We start from the raw sequence: 18,951 nt of genomic DNA, 5'->3' as shown, positions 1-18,951 counted from the left end.
TTGTAGGTATCATCCAAACTGTTGTGAACCAATCAAAGACTGCATTAAACCGAATGGAGAAGAGGATTTAGAGGTGACACATGTGAAGTAGTTATGATGATTGATTGTTGCATTTAATACTGGAATAATCAAACCATTTTTTACTTAAGTATTATAATAGCTTTTGCAAGTACCTTCCAAACAGTTGTGAAACGAGTTAATATTACATTAAATCAAATGGAGAGGATTTATAAGTGAAGCATGTGAGGTAGTTGTGATAATTAACTGTTGCATTTAATATTTGAGTGACCAAACCCTTTTTGATTTAAGTGTTATAGTACTTTTTGTAGGTATCACTTCAAGAGTTATGTAGTGAATGAAGACTACATTAAACCGAAAAGAACAAATGATTTACAGATGAAGAGAGAAAAAAATTAGAAATCAAACTACTTTAAAATTATTAATACTCAACCGGTCTAACATAAACCCTAACCATAACTTTTGGATTGGGGTTCTAGATTTATAATTATAGTATATGTTTGTTAAAATAAGTATTTTAAAGAACACAAATGAGTGTAACACGGTTAATTTTTTTTTGTTTAAGTACTGATTATTTAACAAATTATTAAATCACTTTTGCTTTATTTTTATTTTATTTAAATTTTTCTTATCATTATATAAGCATTCAATTATATATTTGGTTAAACTTGTAAAAATAGCTTATGACTTCTATATTTTTCCTAAAACAAAAATGATCACTTCTAATTTATTTTTAATTTATCTTAATAAGTTTTAATTGTGAGTGAAATTTCATAAAAATAAGTATAAACTCATATGTAATGAGTTTTAGTTAAATAAGTACTTAATTATAACTTATAAAATCCTTTTAAATTTTTTAGGATATACCATTTTACATTATATACAGTGAAATATTGTTCCTTAGACTATTGAAAGAAAAAAAAATTTCCGTGCAAAAATAAATTGAATTTTATGTAAAGTGAAAATTTCCCCTAAACCATTTTTTTTCTTTATTGTTTTATCTTTTTTTTCATACCTTAAAAATCAGTATAAACATGGATAAAAGGGTTTAAGCCTGGTTTTGGTTTGAGCACACATAGTAGAGAAGAGCACTCACAGAAGAAGGAAGATGATTATCCCCGTTCGTTGTTTCACCTGCGGAAAGGTCTCTTCTCACCCCAAAAGCTCAATTTTTTATAATCAAAATGTCTTGACATTGACTTTAGGTTTTAGGGTTTTTGTTTATTAATGCTCAATTTGTACCGTTTTCTCCTATTTAGGTCATTGGAAACAAATGGGACACCTATTTGGACCTTTTGCAGGCAGATTACAGTGAAGGGTCAGTACCCTAATTGCTCTCATTTTTTTTATCAAATTTTTATGTGTTTACTTATCTGATTATATGGTTTTATTTAATTTGTAAGGATTATACTTCTTTGAAATTTGTTCTGTATCTGGTATCTGTTGGATGGATAGAGGTGTGCTAAGACCTTGTGCTACTTGTGAAGTTGTTGTTCAACTTGTTAGTTTCTCAGAATCTGTGTTTGTGAATATTTATGTTTTCTGTCTTGTATTTTCAATTTCATTGTGGCTGGAATATTTGGGTAAGAATTTTTATATAGAAGCATGATTCGTCTCTGGGTCGAGGTCGTGGTAAGAAGTATGAACATGAATAATCTGTATTGTTGGTATTGTACCTTAAATTTTCACTTTGTGCCGTAAAAATTGTGGATGAGCTTGGTGCTGTGTAAAAACATGTCTTTTTCACCTTGTGTTTATGCAAATAAAGTGTAGGCTTGGAGGGTAAATACATGTTTTGTATATGTAGGTTCTGATTCTGTTGCCGTAGCTTTAATTGCTGGGTATTTAAAGGACATAATCGATACTCATTTCATTTTCTTTTCTATCTTTTTTCCAGTTCAACATGCATTTATATTCATGTAACATGTCTGGCTTAGCTGCAAATAAACTTGTTGAGACTTCTTAATGAGCTGATAGCTCATGTTCCATATTCTCGTACCCCTTCCCCCCAAAAAATTTAGAGAAATGTTATTTGTATGTCCAACAATATTTTAGTGTATCTATCTCTCTCCCGTGCTTCATTTATTAGATGTCACAATGATGAGAGAGATACACAAAAAATAACGTCGTATGTGGTACACATCTCAAAAATAAAAGAAACTGTTAAGAAATTTAAGTGATAAGCACAGATGTAGACCCAGCTCTCATTGCCCTATTTTCAAGATAAGAAAAGGTCATACATTAAGAATGTATTTGCATTTGGCATAACTTATAAAAAAGTATTACTGTATTGTATAATATTTATCTTACTGAAGTTTTGGGATACTCGATTCCTTAATGGAGTTTTAGCTCTCCACAAAGATTGCTTTTGATGTTTCAATAGTGATGTATTGCAGAGATGCACTGGATGCATTGGGACTGGTTCGATATTGTTGTAGGCGCATGCTTATGACCCATGTTGATCTCATTGAGAAGTTGCTAAATTACAACTGTAATTCCTGTTCCCTCGATTAATCTTTTTGGTGTTTTAATTTTCTTATATCATTCAGTTTGTATTGATCATACATTTGTTTGTAGCTCTGGACAAGTCTGATCCCAGTTAAGAAGACTTGAGGAATAACGGATGAACAAGATGTTTCAGTTGCACTCCATTTTCTCTGGCCATGTATCAGTTTTTTTTTAATTGTTTTGCTACAAACCAGTCATGGTTGTGTTCTTGTTCAGGGTTATCTGTTCTATTATAGGCCGCTACATATGTTAAGCACTTGCTTTTAGTCATTGTAAGGAAAAACTGTATTTTGATGTTAATAGTTCATACAATGACATGACTGACCAAACTTTAGAAGATTCACTTTATTTTTAAAAAAATCTGATTATTGAAGAATGTCGCAATGGATTCCAATGCATGTCCTAAATTTATGTTTATGAATATTGCTACACATGACTTACTCTGCATATATATAATGCGTTTATGTAAAAACTAACTTGAAACAACCCAAATGATAACAGAATATGAGAATGGCTCTTATTAACACAAGCACTAACACCAATTATGTTTAAATTGATAGTTTCTAATTTGTTAGACCGTCTATATTGTAGATTTTCAACAAAGATTTTAAGCATAAAATCTATTATGTTCAAGATTTTTCACTAGAGATATGATTTTCATTATAGAGAATGAGTTTTTCTACAAGAATTTTCAATATCTCAATAATGATAAAAAAAAGTATTATATTTTAAATTCTCTTTATTATAAAAAAATTATCTTGGATCTAAAAAAATTTAGTTGAAATTTTAAACTGATGTTTATTATTAAAACAAAAATTGAATGAGATTTTATAGCTAACTATATTAATTGTAAAGTTCCGTGTTTTCCTTATTCTTGTTAGTTTGTTATAATTAATATTTTTTTTATCAACAATTAAATGACATAAAGTAGTTGTCGATTTCTTCATATATTAGTGAATTTTAATTTTTTGTTTTTATTATTTTCTTAATAGATATTTATGTATTTTTTTTATTGTGTTGCTGTCATGTAATAAGCACTTTAGATAACATTTAAGCAGTGAAGTAACTTAGATAATTTTTCTAGACTAAAAATAAAATGAGAAACAAGATATTAAAATAATTATTGTGGAGAAAATAATTTTCTTAAGTTGTTGGAAATCAAAATTAGATTTAAAACTAATTAAATCTAGAAATTTACAACAGGTATAATGTGCGGATTTTTATATGGTTAAGCATTTGTTTATAGTCAGAATAATGATTTTTAAAAATCCAATTGTCATTGCTGTAGCACAAGGGAGGCTTTTTCATCTGAATGGTGTGATTTTTCTAAATATACTTACTAAAACTGGTAAATATTAAAAAAAAGTTATGTTTAACACGAGTTTGGAATTAAAAAAGTCTTGAATACAATTTCTAATTTTTAGTTTTATTGTAACTGTCAAGTTCATAATTTATTTTTTGCATAATTTGATTTGAATATGAATTTTATAAGAAGAAATTGTATTTTTTTAAGAAGGAGAGCGTTATGTATAGGAATAATAAAACTTTTAAATATACTACCTTTATAAAAAAAAATTATAAACGGCTATGCATTTAAAAAATGTCTTTTTAATAAAATTAATAATTTAAAATAGAGTGTTAATGGTCTTTTCAAACAACACTTGAACAAATGAACATTTATCTGAGCAAAAAAACAACAACACATTTGTGGTCAAGAAGACTAATTAATGGAACCAGTATGCTGCTGTCAGATAAAACTATCAATTTAAGCACTTCTCAAAGTTTCAAATTGTGAGCTCTTAATCCTACTTAATTCATTCTCATTACCAAGAAAGAGCATCTTTTCTTCATTTGGAAAATGATTTAGAGGCAACCTTAATGTTAAGACACAAAACAACTCTCTTGTCATGTCATAAAAACTGAACTTTCTTCACTCAAATGGTGTCCTTTCAAAGATGGAGTTCCTTTGGACCTTTCTTCCACGGAAACCTTGACCATCTTCTTCGTTCACCTGAAAGATTCATAGAATGTTGAAGCATTAAGTAGGCTTAAAGGTGCATGTGGAGTGAACTGCATCTGCATTACTCTAGAAAAGTTAACACATATCAAGGACAGTGTCAGCAATTGACTAGCTACAGACATCACATTAGAATAATAACTCCATTGTTAAAGTTACTGTGTTGTCTTATTTACTTCAGTGTTATTGCCATCTAGAATAACTCCATTTAGCTAAAGTTTTAATGCATTCTGCATACTTTTAGAATACCATGTTAATCAACATCTTATACTGATCATAATTTATAGAGAATCTACAAAAAATTCTAGTAAACGGTTCAATGTATCAGTGTCAAAGAAATTGGCAACCACCATGAGGATAAGTCTTTGGTATTGAATGAATGGAGCCTACTTCTACTGTTCCTGTGATATGAAAGAAAGGGACATGCAATTTCTAAAGATAGATGCAGTGCCCTACCAAAGAATCTCCTCCTAATAACTCCTTTTAATCAGCTAAAGCAATCTGTTTCAGATATGAGAGAAGCATTTGTTTTCAATGAAGAAATTGGTGAGTTTTTCAAAACGGTTATGCTTTTACCTCAGCATCAGGAGGGTCCACTTGGGAGTCAAGATCCACAAGTTGATCTGTCTGGCTACAGCTCTCTTGATCATCTCCTTTGCACTGAGTTGGGGGAAAATTGGCCCACTGAAAATGACGAACATTTTCAAGATAAAGCTTAACAAAAGCACCAACTTTATAAGACTTCCAAATTTGCAAACGAGTTTAACTAAAAAGCAGCTTAAGAAATTAGACCTTACATTTTTTGCAGCAGTACTAAATGCTTCTTTGTGAGCCATGTCAGGGTTCTCAGCCTTTAGCCTTTTAATCTCTTCTCTGCATTAAACTAGTACTCTCATTAGAATTCAAAGTTTGAACTATGACTGCTATACAACTTTGTTCATTGAATCATTACTTGATGAAGCAGTTATAAGCTGATGGCGTTCGCTGTCTCTTCTCCGGAGCTGCATACAATCCATGGATAAGAAGAAAAAAAACAATTTTCAGTGAAGTATGAGTGCAAAAAACCTTGCTTTAAACTCAATAACTCATCTTACTATTGAAGTAACTATCTTACGTACGTTTATTCACAATATTACTCATTGGAATGAGATCCTCTTCCTCACAATCAGAATAGGTCATCAGGGATGCACTGTGGCTGTTCAAAGTCTTGTTAGCATCTTGTTCTGGACTACTTTCTTTTGGCTGGAGAAGAGTGAAGACAGTCACAAATGTTTTTTCAGAAAAGAAAATCCAATAAATGATGCAAATAATTAAAGATGAGTATGTGGGTCATTGGATTCACTACAGCAACACACAAAGGAAACAAACATAGAATTGGAAAGGTAAGCTATCACCTCAAGATGACTAAGAGATGCTAAAAGGTGGAAAGGGACAAAAGAAGCTTTCATCATGTTAACAGAAAGGAGGCTTGTGCAGTGCCCACATCTTACTGTCACCACCATTGACAAACTGCTGCATGGGACACTTACCTGCATCTCAGTTGAATTGAAAACATAAAGAAAATGAACTCAACAAGTGAAGTTAGAAAATACAGCCACATGAACTTGAGAGGTGCAGTTGAAGTGACAAAAGAGTCCATTACCATTAATATAGTGGTGCAGAATCCACATTGTACGTAACATATCTGTTCAGGAAGATCAAAAAGATGGTTCAGTGTTGACATTAGTGTGTATGTGTCTGAATTTGTGAGTGTATATCAGAGAGGAAGAGAAAGAAGAGATAGAGAGATGAAGGTGTGGCTCTTTTGGGACAAGGAAGCATTTATAGTTGAAGATGGACACTCATAAATCAATCATCATCTTACTTTAATGATTTGTGGAATGGGGTACTTAAGGTGGTTTTCATTGCCGGAAAGCACTCCAACATTGACGTTAAGGATGTGGAGAGTTTAATATTTTGAAGCCTTGTGTAGGGTGTCAAATTACAGCCACACCCTTCAGAAGAGGGTTTATGATAATTTTTTCCTGTTTGCATGAACATTATTTCTCACTGACAAACTTCTCCATAGGGTTGCAGTGGCCCAAAGTTCTATGGAACTTTGCAGAATGACTAATGTAACTTGTTTGTTTCATGTGTTGTTTTCTCTTTTATTGACACTCCTACCTCTCCAAGCCCTCTCTCTGTCCTAGATGAAAATGAAAGTGCAGAAAAAACTTCCATTGTGGAAGGGAGAGGAAGTTTCCACAAAGACACGTAGAGAAGGTAATGAGTCATCTTAGGATTTGTCTTTCCTGAATGACAGCAAAAGAAATAGACCAATGAAAAAGGATCCTCCCCTCTTTCTGTGCTCTCTTGACATGTGTCTTTCCCATCTATTTTTGTTTCACTTTGAGCCAAGATTCTGCATTAACCACATTGATTTCATTCAAACTTTTCCTGCTCTTTCTTTAACTCTCTTCCATGTGACTGCACATGAGTTGGTCTTAGTTTCCCAGAACCAAGAGTCAATACTCATTCAATAAAATGAAAAACTAGTACACACAAGGTTATAGTTTGTGATGGCCGATGCAATTCCACTATGTTCTCCATGTGGTAATAAATTACAGACCAATTTCATAGTATATAAGTGGATGCAAATCTTAATTTACAAATTGGTTTTGTAAGATTGAGTTAGACTTAAAAGTCCACTTCGTAACATAGTATCAGAGTTATGAGTTAGAATTTATCCTAGCGAGATTTGTTGTTTGTAGGGCCTATCATTTGTTATCGGATCACCTATTAATGTCTAGTCTCACGTTCAATATGTATATGCTTTGGCTTGAAGGAGTATGTTGGAGATCCCACATCAACCAAATATAAGACAATTTCATAATACATAAATGAGTGCAAATTTTACATGCTGATTTTGTATGTTGAATTAGGCTTGAAGTTCACTCCTTAACAATAATATGGTCGCAATTGTCATAAAAGACAATGTTGGTAGAAATCACCATGAAACTATTTTTAATAACCTTTACACATATACTATGCTTCTCAAAATATCAATGCGCTTTGAAAGTGCAAGTTGGAAAACTAGTATCAAGATATTGACAAAGAGATTTTGGTAAATATGAGATTGACAAAGAATTGGTTCAACATGTCTCAAAGTGGATTAGATTTTGTTCCATGAACGTAAATGAAATAACGTGTGGAAGTTTTAAATTTTAATATGAAAATTGGCCTTACAATGTTATTGCAGACAACTAACTTTGGTAATCCTATTCCTATAGGCCTAGTCTTAGAATATGGGGGTGATAATGACTATTTCTTTCCACTAACAACCAATTGTTTGAAAATCTTTTACATGTTGTGATCAATAGCCATGTCCTACATACAAAATGAACGGAAGCTGTTTGGTAGGTAGGAATCAAGTACCGAAGAATGAAGATATACTTCTCCAATATCTGCATTATTTTTAAGTCATTTTTATAACCTGTGAAGATGTTTTTGTCTCCTTGCAATTATACTCTCATTTTTTAGGCACTGTCTATAGTTTATATTTTGCCCTTTTCTTCTTTGAAGATTGTCTCAACCCTGAAAGATGGCCCTGTTTGTTTCATCTTACTCTACTCTAAAGCTCATTAGTAACACCAAAATGAGTTTGGTAAACCTCTTTCATGTAAACAGAAAGAATCCAAAGAAGGAAATGATCTGAGTATAAATCTCATGAAAAAGCAATATTAATATTATTTTGCCAGCAAGAATGGCCTGTTTACTTGCATTTCATTTCATAAGCAAGTGATTCTGTAACAAGAACAAGAAGCTTCTTAGTCTATGACATCATCTATCTGAAGATGGCAACTTCTGCTGGCACTTTGAATGAGAAAAAAAATGATAATTTTTTAATATGTAAAGCTGTCATTGCATTTTGATGCACATAAGGAAAGGCTTGGAGGCCTTGACACACGGAAACTTTTGCTTTCTAAATGAACCTGAGAAGACTACTTAAGCATAAAGCTATGCACCATTTTCATGGCAAAAATTACCACAAAGCAAGAGAGTAAATTGAGCTTTTCAGCACACACATGATCAGAAGCCGAAAAGGGTATCTCATAATTGTGAGATGTAGTTGTTCAACATCAAGAAAGGGACTAAGTGTATTTGAAGCCTTGAAATTTGAACTAAAACGGGTGAGTCAAATATCAGATCATTAAGCCATATATGAGGTGTCACTGTTGTCAATTGAAGTTGGATCAAATCTTCCACCTACCCTTTTTATTCACAAAGATAACATTTATTTAGTTCAATGTTTCTTTGTTTACAAGAATGAAATTAATGTTCCCTTTTGTCTAGTTTATGTTCATCACTTTGCCTTTAAGTTTGGGTGTGCTTTAGATGATGAATCAGATTATACATAGGAAATGCTGTAAGTGTAAACTAATACTAACCTATTCATGGCAAAAGATTCTCCCAATTATGATACAGTTATTTTAGAGAGTGAAGACAAAGGTAGAAACATTGCAGGCTGCCATTGGCCTCTGGGTGGGAATGGTGCTTTCAATCCCTCACTGTGCTCTCTCCCTCCTCAAGTAGCCCCCTTAGTAAGTTTTTTTTTTTTTTTTTAAATTCAAAATTACTTTAAATGATTAATTCTTTTTAGTATATTATTAGTGAAAACTCATAAAAATCATTTTTACAAATTATTTGTATATAAAATTTATTTATTTTGTAGGTAATTTTTTCATTATAAAAAATTATTTTAATTAATGGTCAAATTGATAATATTTAACAAACAGTTATATTTCAAAAATAAAATTAATAACATAATTATTTTAATTTAAAGATTAATTATTTACTTAAGGATAAAATTGAAAAAAAAGGTATACATCATAAGTGTGAATTATTATAATAATATTATAATAATATTTAATTTATCTATATATTTAATTTAAGACTTGGTCGTCTATTGCGTATCAATTTTTTTAAGAGATCATGTAGTATTGGCTAATAAAAATCCAAGTTTTTTAACTAATTGTAGTTATTTATAATTTTAATTTGAAACTCTTAAAATTTTAAAAGTAAAAAAAAATACTTTTGTTAACAAAAAAAATCAAATCAAATATATGAATAGTGTAATAATTAAAGCAAAAATATTGAAATAATAAACTATACATTTTATTAAAATAAATAGTACAGATATGGAAATTAGCGTAAAATAGAAGAGACTAATAGTAGGCGACAGCATCTGTAGTGAAAATGTTTCCGTAAATAGTAGTTTTAAACTTTTATTTACATCAGTTAATATGTGTCTGTGTGTTTATTAAAATATACGTAGAGATTGAGAAAAAATATATTTTTAAGTTTATAATTAAGTTTTGAATAGAATTAATGTAAAAAAATGATGTATAAATTTAGAAAGTTAATATGTTTATCAAAATATCACTAGTAGACTTTGTAAAAAGATAAAAACACAGAAAAATATAGAGTAAGGTATCTAAAAATAAAATGATATATAAAATTATGTAAAGTACTCACTAAAAATACAAATGAGTGTATAAACATATTGATATAATGTGTATTGCTAAACTCATTTAATCAATGCATTGACAAATACGTCTAATATGTGTTGTCAAATTCGTATAATCAATATATGGATACATTCGTCTAATGTGTATTGTTAGACTCCTCTATTCTGTATATGGACAAATTCGTCTAATATATAGTACAAGATTCATTTAATAATAGAATGGATAAATTCGTCTAATGTGTATTAATAGACTAATTTAATATGTATACGAACATATTCATCTAATGTATATTACAAGAATAATCTAATTAGTGTATGGAAAAACTTATCTAATGTGTGTTGCAAGACTTTTCTTATCAGTTTATGGACATTCTTGTCCAATGTGTATTATTATACTCATTTAATCAATGTATAGAATGAATCATCTAATGTTTTTCTATTATACTCATTTAATCAGTGTATGAATAGACTCATATAGTGTGTATTGTTAGACTCATCTACTGTTTTTCATTATACTCATTTAATCAGTGTACGACCAAACTCGTCTAATGTGTATTGTAAGATTCATTTAATTGGTGAATGAATAAACTTGTCTAATGTGTATTAATAGACTCATATAATTTGTGTATGGAAAAACTTGTCTAATGTATATTGCTAGAGTTGTCTAATCAATATATGAATGACCCATCTAATATGTATTGTGAGACCTATCTAATTAATATGAGAGACTTGTTTGATGATTTTTCTTTACTCATGTAATCAATGTATTCCTCGACTTGTCTAATAGTTTGTGTTATATACTCGTCTAATCAACATATGAAATTAGTTGTCGAATATGATTTTGTTATACTTGTCTAATTAGTATATAGACAGTCTTGTGAAATGTGTATTGTTAGACTCGTGTACTTTTTTTACTATATTTATCTAATTAGTGTATAAAAAAACTTGTTTGATGTGTAATGCTAAATTCGTTTAATCAATACATCGATAGACTTGTCTAATATGTATTGTTAGACTTGTCTAATCGGACTTACTCGTATATCATGTATTGCTAGACTCGTGTAATGTGTATTGCAAGACTCGTCTAGTCGGTGAGTGGACAAACTCGTATAATGTGTTTTAATAGACTCATCTAATTTTTATATGGACAAACTTGTTTAATGTATATTATAAACTTGTTTAATCAATTTATAGGCATACTCATGTAATGTTTGTTGCTAGATTCTTTTAACTAGTGTATGGAGAGGGTCGTCTAGTCAATGTATGTGCAGACTCATTTAATGTATATTGCAAAACTTGTTTAATCAATGAATGGACAAACTCGTCTAATGTGTATTAATAAATTTGTATAATTTATGTATGGATAGGCTTGTGCAATGTATATTGTCATATTCATGTTATCAATGTATGGACAAACTCATCTAGTATTTGTTGCTAGACTCGTCTAATTAGTGTATAAACAAACACATCTAATGGGTTTTCTTGTGCTCGTCCAATCAATGTGCGAAATGATTCGTCTAATGTTGTTTACTATACTCGTCTAGTGATTGTATGGACAGATTCGTCTAATGTATATTGTTAAACTTATCTAATAAAAAATCGATAAACTCGTTTAATTTCTTTTTCAATAATAAAAATATTTAATTATAATTTAATATTAAAAAGATAAATGTAATTTTTTGTTAATAATGTTTTGTAAGACAAATGTAAAGACTTGGAAAATGGTATTTTAGAAGTGATAATGGTTTAAAAATAGTGATACTCGATTATTTTAATATTAAATAATTTTAATATAAATACTTTCACTATAAATGAGTTTAATTATTTCAAAACACATTATCTCTCTAGAAATCACTTTTCTAGAGTTCTTTGAGTTCTCACTAGGAGTTCCCATCCTCTATTCGTCTAATTGAAAAACCGAAACTGTAGGATTGATTCTAACGATGAGCTCTTCAATTTGAACCGATCAGTTTCTTAGATAGAGTAAATTAGTTTTATGCTCCTGTCTTTGGTCAATTCCGTTTTCCTTGCTTGCTAGCCCTTTGTGCTTTTCATGTGAATTTGAGTATTTTATAAGACTCTCTACTGATCAGTGGTCCTAAAATTGTACCCTGATCACATTCGTGTTGTTCGTAGGAGCATATATGACTTCCTGTGTGTTTGGAGCTATTTTTGGTCTCCTAGAGTAGTTTGGTCATATATTAGGTAAGGGAAGCTAATTACCATGTTTCAAAGTTTTTGATGCATTGATAATTTGTGTTACGTGTTTGAATAGGTCTAAAATTGGTAGTTTAGTATGTAGAAATCATGTTGTGATCGCTTGTTGAATTTTACTAGTTTTTTATGATCTGTGATTGATGGAATTTCTATTTTGGTTGGTCAAATTAGTGTTGAAATTTGTTTGGATAATATGTTTATGTGATGGTTGAAATTTATGTTGAGTTGATGGACTAAATATCTAGCTAGTTGAGCAAATTAGTGTTCATTATAACATTGAAACATGTTTTTGAATAAAGCACTGAGTCAAGAATATCAATTTGGTCATCTAATTAGGTTTTTAATCTATTGTATCAAAGTTTATGCAGTTGCAGGTTTCTAGTATGGCACTCAACACCAATTTCCACCATTGGACGACCAATGTGTGAATGGTCTGGCACTAAGTGGTGATCGGGTACCACTGAGTGCCAATTACCACTACAGATTTGGAATTTTTTAATTCCAAGTTGTTGAGAGACATAATTATGTTGTTAGGCGAGGCATTTTGTGAGAAGAATAGTGGAGCGCCAGAACTGTAACTGAGCGTCACCTTTTGCGAGAGATTTGGCCCTAGGCATTAGGTTTATACCATTAAGTGTTGCCTTCTGCAAGAAGTCTTGCATTGAGCATCACTCTGAACGTCAATATATGTTTTTGGTGAATTTCTGATCCTTTAATTGTTTGAAGTAATTTATCATGAGTTATATGTATGTTATTATGGAAATTCTGATGCTTCATGGGTTGGTAACATGATTGTGAGTGTGTATGGTATTCATCCATGTATGATTAGTATGGTTATTTAGCGTATGCTTGACAGTGGGGGTTCAACAAGGAGGTATCATAAACTCTAATAATTATTCACACACAAACATAGTAGAATGAGTTATGTGGTAAGACTCGCAGGAGATCCTAGTCTCTATGGACACTGGTTAGGTCCTAGGCGCGAAAGGACTAACTTCGTAAGTAGTAGGGTGATAACCCCTTTGTTTATGACTTTGCAGAGTATAAATATTACTATAAAAGTGCATGCCTACAATGAAACCTAATATCAAAGGCATGTATCGAGATAAGTGAGTTTAGAATGAGTTATTACATGTGAAAGGTTGTTGTATGATGTTTAAATTTTATGTTTAATTATGAAAACTCTTTTGGTACATTAGCTTACCATTTCTGATATGTGTTTGTCGTTTGTTTTGTTTCTTCTTATTTGCAAATCATCATAATGGTATGAGCAGATGAAGATATTCTAGTTGGTTCAGTGCAGGGTGAGGGAGGTGCAACAACATAATTAGGTTGTTCTATTGCATATAAACCTTTTTCTTTTGAAAATTTTGTTTTCTTGGTAGTGTGTGTATATAATTGGCTATATGTAGTACATGATTTATGAATGACTGTAATATAGTAGTTATATTTCTATCTCATCTCTTTATTTATTATTACTTATATAACTTTTATTTAATAGTTTTATAGTATTAAAGGGATGTTACAACAAAATTATTATATGACAATTTTTTTATATGAATGTAAACCATTTGTATTATCAATAAATTTATATTATTTTCTAAATAATATTATTTTAAGACAGTAAAATATATTTTTCTATGTTTTATTTTATTAAATGAAAAGGCAAAATTAAAAAGCAAAAAAGAATAGAATTTAAAAATGAAAAAAATGATATAAAAAATATAATACTTTATATATTTTTTTTCAATTCATGGTTTTTTGTTATACTCGTTTTGTTGTTATTTTTGTTAATCAATATAGACATAATATACATTCGTAGGCTCATCTAATAATAAAAAATACATTAAAAATATATTTTAAAATAATTAGTTTGTTATTTTTTATTTTTTATTTTGCTATAATTAAAGTCATAAGCTCTTTCAATTTGAACTAGAAAGTAATGAAAAATAAATTCAATGAACTTAAAACAAAATTTATAATATTAAAAAGTGTAATTTTTTTATTATAAATATATATTTTAAACTTTTAAAGTGAATTATTAAAGATAATGTTTTATTTTTTATAAATATAATTATTTAAAATCTAAATGAAGTTTTTTGTATATATGTAACATCTCAATTTAGTAATATGAAACTACTAAGATGAACATTACATAGATAATGATACAATAAACTATAGATTTGCAAAGAATAAAATTCTTCACCTGAAGGACCAAAAGCACAACCTACACTTCAAACTTTTCATCTAGCTTCACGTTTAGCCGACTGAAAAGATTGCATCCCTAAGTTCACACCATTAAGGTGATCATCGCAAAAGAGAAAACAGTACACAGACAAACAAACACAAAAGCAAGGGTGAGCTAGATATACAAGAAATCATACTATTACAATAACACACAACATACATGCTTATATCAAGTAAACTGGATCACACATCATAACTTGTTATACTTTAAACTTGACTCGTCCGGACTTAGAATGATTGCCGAGCTATGGCGGGTCATACACTCGTGGTGGCTTCTACTGCTTTGCAAATCCATTGTCAATGGGTTTCACCCTACCACACTCACGAGGTTAGTCTGTACCGCACCTTGGAGGATACTGGAAGCCTCCAAGACTAAGACCTCCTGCTACTCCTCACGACATGGATCAATCCTTTCTACGTGAGAAGAAAGACCATTGGAGTTTGAGGATAACCCCCAAGACTGAGCTCCTGCATTCATTCTAAACATACTTGAATCTCAACAAGAGAATTTACTGTGGATCACAACATAAGGCACCACCATGTAACCTCCTTGTGAGGTTCAAGGAATTACGTCCATAGCATAGGGGACCACCATGTAACCTCCCTTTGAGATCTATGGAATTACGTCCATAACATAGGACACCACCATGTAACCTCCCGTTGAGATCCATGGAATTACGTCCATCTACCATACTGTCACTTTGAAACTTAACTCAAGACATGAAAATAACCAAGTACCATAATACTATCACATTGAATCCAAACATATAACCTCAATGATCATACACTATCATAGATACTTCTATACCATTCTAATAATCAAAACATAGTTCAAGGTTATCAGAAAACAGGAATAAAAAGAATAAAAACAGGTTCTGGGCAAGTCGCTCAGCGCACCAAACTCACTGTGCGAATAACTGAAACAATGGGTTTTACTCACTCACATTCGCTCAGCGCACCAAGCCTGTGCGCTCAGCTAAAGTCCATTCGCTCAGCACACCAAGTCTGTGCGCTATGCTAAACTGAAAATTCTGCTACACATTATCAGACCCTAAACCCTCGCTTAGCGCCTCAAATTCGCTATTCGAATTATACTAGCATTTTCCCAAGCAACCACCAGTCGCACAACGCTCAGATTCGCTATGTGAATCACCAAACAGAGAGCAACCCTCTCTAGTCATTCGCACAACGCACCAAGTTGTTGTGTGAATGCCCTGACAGAGAGCATCTCGCTAGGGTGACTCGTTGTGCGAAACAATTCGCTTAGTGAGTCTTCATAATCTGCAGAACGCAAGAGGACCTAGACTCCTAACTCTCAAATTCACTATCTCACTTCCTCCAAAATAACTTAAAACACTACCAATTCACCCTGCTTTCTATCTAAACAATGTTGTAACAGATTTCACACCCCAAATCACTCCCAACTTAATCAATTACAGTAAATTAAACTCATCCACTCAGTTCATAACATCACAGCACAGTTCACAGATTTCACATTTCAACACATACCACACAATATACTCAAAACGTAAAATACAACTCCAAATAGTACACCAATTCAGTATACATACACCTCATGCAACCAATTTAAAGAAATATTCTAGCTCCCCTTACCTCAGAGGTCACACAGCATAACTCACCGGAATGCCCCAACAATACCTCACATAGCAATGAACTAACCAAATCCTACAAACCACCAAATTGGTGATAGAAACAACTCTTAGAGCTAGAGTTTGACAGAAAGTATAGGAATAACGCTACTAGTTACATGCAACCAGTAGAAATCACATGATCCAGCTCAAGAACATGCGGAGAAAGGGGAAAACAGCTTACCCGACTATAACGAAGAAACTGATCGGTCAGTTATGGAGCCCTCTATGCCGTGGACGTCTGGGCACCTCCTGATCGAAAATCCAACAACTCAATGAGGAGGAATGGAAGAGAGAATGCATAGAAGAGAGGACAGGGAAGAGAGTGACTTTGAAATTTCTCAGATAATGAAGGAACTTTAAATCCACCATATATATATATATATATATATATATATATATATATATATATATATATATATATATATATATATATTAGCTTATTTTATTATTATACTTTCAGTCCCATTATCTGCTGCTATTTGTGCACTCTCAAGGCTAACTCTTCTTAATCCTTACAATATATGATTTCAGTTAACTTTTATTAAATAATATCAATTTAATTATTATATAATAAAATACGAAGATTATTCAACTATAAGAATATTTATAAAATAATTTAATAAAAAAATGATAAATATAATTTTTTATTGATAATTTTTTGTGAGATAAAATTATTACATGACATTTTTTTATACAGTATTGTAATAATTTGTTTTATTAATATATATATATATATATATATATATATATATATATATATATATTAATTTTTTAAATAATATTATTTTAAAAAATAAAAGTGAAAGATGTTTTTCTAAATTTAAATTTATTAAATGAATAAGTAGTTAAAAATCATAAAGTGATTAAAAATTTTAAAAAAATATAGTATAGGGAAAAATTAATATTTTAAATTAAATTTATTTTTAATAATTTATTAAATACCAAGTAATTAGAAATTATAGAAAAATGAAATTAAGAATGAAAAAAATAATATAGAAAAATTAATTAATATTTTAAATATAATAAAATGAATTTTTCAGCATTTTTTATTCTTAAATTATAATAGATTTGAAGATTTCAAAAATTTTCTTTTCATTGTAGCAAGATTATGTAGCATTAAAAGTTTTTTTAGCAATAAACTTAGTATTTTTCATACATACAATTGCTTGCAAATTAAAAATTATTTTTGTTATTATTTATTCACAAAAATAAATTCTGAAAAAAATGAAAATGAAAAATATAAAAACACGAGTTGATTAGATTTTTTCATACCGAGGACAAATACTTAGATATATTATTTAAACACTAAATTTAAGTAGTAACAAAAACAAGTACGCGATAAATGTGTTCGATTTTTTTACTATGATATTATTAAATTTAATATTTATATTAATTTATAAATTTAATAAAGCTACTATCGTTTTCTATATAGTTTGAATAGAAAAGTGGGAAAAACCATAACTTAATTGTATGGAAGTATATTAAAGTGAATAATTATTTTCAGTAAATTAATAACTTATATTCACTGCTTTCTTTTTTAATGTTGTATATAAAGTAAGTATAATAACAATTCTCATTATATATTTTTATATATAACATTATTATAGTAGATGTTATAATTTATAAAGAGTAAAGGTACATAATGTACCATCAAGACAAAATATTGCTTTCAACAAAATATAATGTTTTAAAATAGGTAGAGAAACTTGTGTACTAATTACTCCTATTTTAGTTAAACAAAGTATAAAATCAATTACTATAATTGTAATTAGCCGTCCAAAATATATTATTATTGTGAGATTCAAAAAATGATCCAATCAACATGATATTTAAGTGTGAAATCTATATGAAATATTTGTTATTATTTTTGAATATAATATTGCAAAAGAAGATTTGAGTCATCAAATGCGGAAGATTTTTCTGAGCTTTGACCGAGAGTTTAGCTTCCAACGTTTTGATTTAAAGATATATCTCAAAATATTTTGGATTTTTGGATCATGGGCCTAGTCCATGAACTCTATAAATAGAGCACCTCCTTCACTCTAAAATCATCAAAATCATTCTTCTCTCTTTCTCTTTTCTCCTAATTTCATTCTCTCTCTTTCCCTAAAAATATTCTGGGTTTATTTATTCTCTTTTTAAGAGATCCTTGCTAGTTCTGAGATAAGTTCCTGTTGTATCCTGTGGGACTTGCGCAATACACCGCGGATAAGTCCTTAAGGACAGTGATCTACACACCTCAGGAAGTATATTGTTCGTGATCTTTATTCTACTATTGTCAGCTTTTACAACAATCTTAAGGACTTATGGCTGACAACAACAACTCAATCCCGGAGAATCAGAATATTGTTTCCGGAACTCAGACGGTCTTCGCAAAACCTTTCCCGGATGTATCAAAAATTGAAGTCTTCTCTGGTCAGAATTTCTGGCACTGGCAAGAACGCGTGTCAACCCTCTTAGACATGTACGGAGTCGCTTTTGCTCTTTCATCTTCAAAACCCGATTTTAGTCTCCCTCCAAATTCAAAACAAGTTGAAGATTGGGTTCATGCAAACAAGGTATGCCGTCATACTTTACTTAGTGCACTCTCTAACGATTTGTTCGATGTATATTGTTCCTATAAGGAAGCAAAAGAAATTTGGGATTCGTTGATTCTCAAATACACTGCTGAAGATATAGTCAGACAAAGATTCATCATTGGGAATTACTAACGCTGGGAAATGGTTGAAGATAAGGACATAAAGTCGCAAATTAATGAGTACCACAAGCTACTCGAAGATATCAAA

General features: G+C 30.4%; 2 protein-coding genes across 2 annotated transcripts; one reads left to right on the top strand and one right to left on the bottom strand.

Annotated features, from left to right (window-relative positions):
- Positions 1 to 1,020: 1,020 nt before the first annotated feature.
- On the top strand, positions 1,021 to 2,902 carry LOC124837310 (DNA-directed RNA polymerase subunit 10-like protein). Its single transcript, XM_047312641.2, has 4 exons — positions 1,021 to 1,162; positions 1,278 to 1,336; positions 2,415 to 2,509; positions 2,596 to 2,902. Exons 1-4 carry the CDS (start codon positions 1,127 to 1,129, stop codon positions 2,619 to 2,621), a joined length of 216 nt encoding a protein of 71 aa, XP_047168597.1. The 5' UTR covers positions 1,021 to 1,126; the 3' UTR covers positions 2,622 to 2,902.
- Positions 2,903 to 4,268: 1,366 nt separating this feature from the next.
- LOC124837321 (axial regulator YABBY 4-like) lies at positions 4,269 to 6,320 on the bottom strand. The gene is made up of 7 exons (XM_047312660.2): positions 6,186 to 6,320; positions 5,938 to 6,072; positions 5,662 to 5,785; positions 5,496 to 5,544; positions 5,341 to 5,416; positions 5,120 to 5,227; positions 4,269 to 4,537 (listed from the first exon to the last, which is right to left on the bottom strand). The coding sequence occupies exons 1-7, from the start codon at positions 6,264 to 6,266 to the stop codon at positions 4,457 to 4,459; spliced, it is 654 nt and encodes a 217-aa protein (XP_047168616.1). The 5' UTR covers positions 6,267 to 6,320; the 3' UTR covers positions 4,269 to 4,456.
- Positions 6,321 to 18,951: the final 12,631 nt, after the last annotated feature.

Source organism: Vigna umbellata, chromosome 7 (assembly GCF_029865625.1).
Source record: "Vigna umbellata cultivar VRB3 chromosome 7, Vumbellata_1.0, whole genome shotgun sequence".
NCBI lineage: Eukaryota > Viridiplantae > Streptophyta > Magnoliopsida > Fabales > Fabaceae > Vigna > Vigna umbellata.
This window is presented reverse-complemented; position numbering and strand designations above follow the sequence as displayed.

Coding starts and splice junctions, on each gene's coding strand:
- LOC124837310 (XM_047312641.2), top strand. CDS start 1,127: ATGATTATCCCCGTTCGTTGTTTCACCTGCGGAAAG. Junction 1,163..1,277: donor GTTGTTTCACCTGCGGAAAG/GTCTCTTCTCAC, acceptor TCTCCTATTTAG/GTCATTGGAAACAAATGGGA. Junction 1,337..2,414: donor CAGGCAGATTACAGTGAAGG/GTCAGTACCCTA, acceptor GATGTATTGCAG/AGATGCACTGGATGCATTGG.
- LOC124837321 (XM_047312660.2), bottom strand. CDS start 6,266: ATGTCAACACTGAACCATCTTTTTGATCTTCCTGAACAGATATGTTAC. Junction 6,073..6,185: donor TCTGCACCACTATATTAATG/GTAATGGACTCT, acceptor ACTGAGATGCAG/GTAAGTGTCCCATGCAGCAG. Junction 5,786..5,937: donor CATCTCTTAGTCATCTTGAG/GTGATAGCTTAC, acceptor ACTCTTCTCCAG/CCAAAAGAAAGTAGTCCAGA.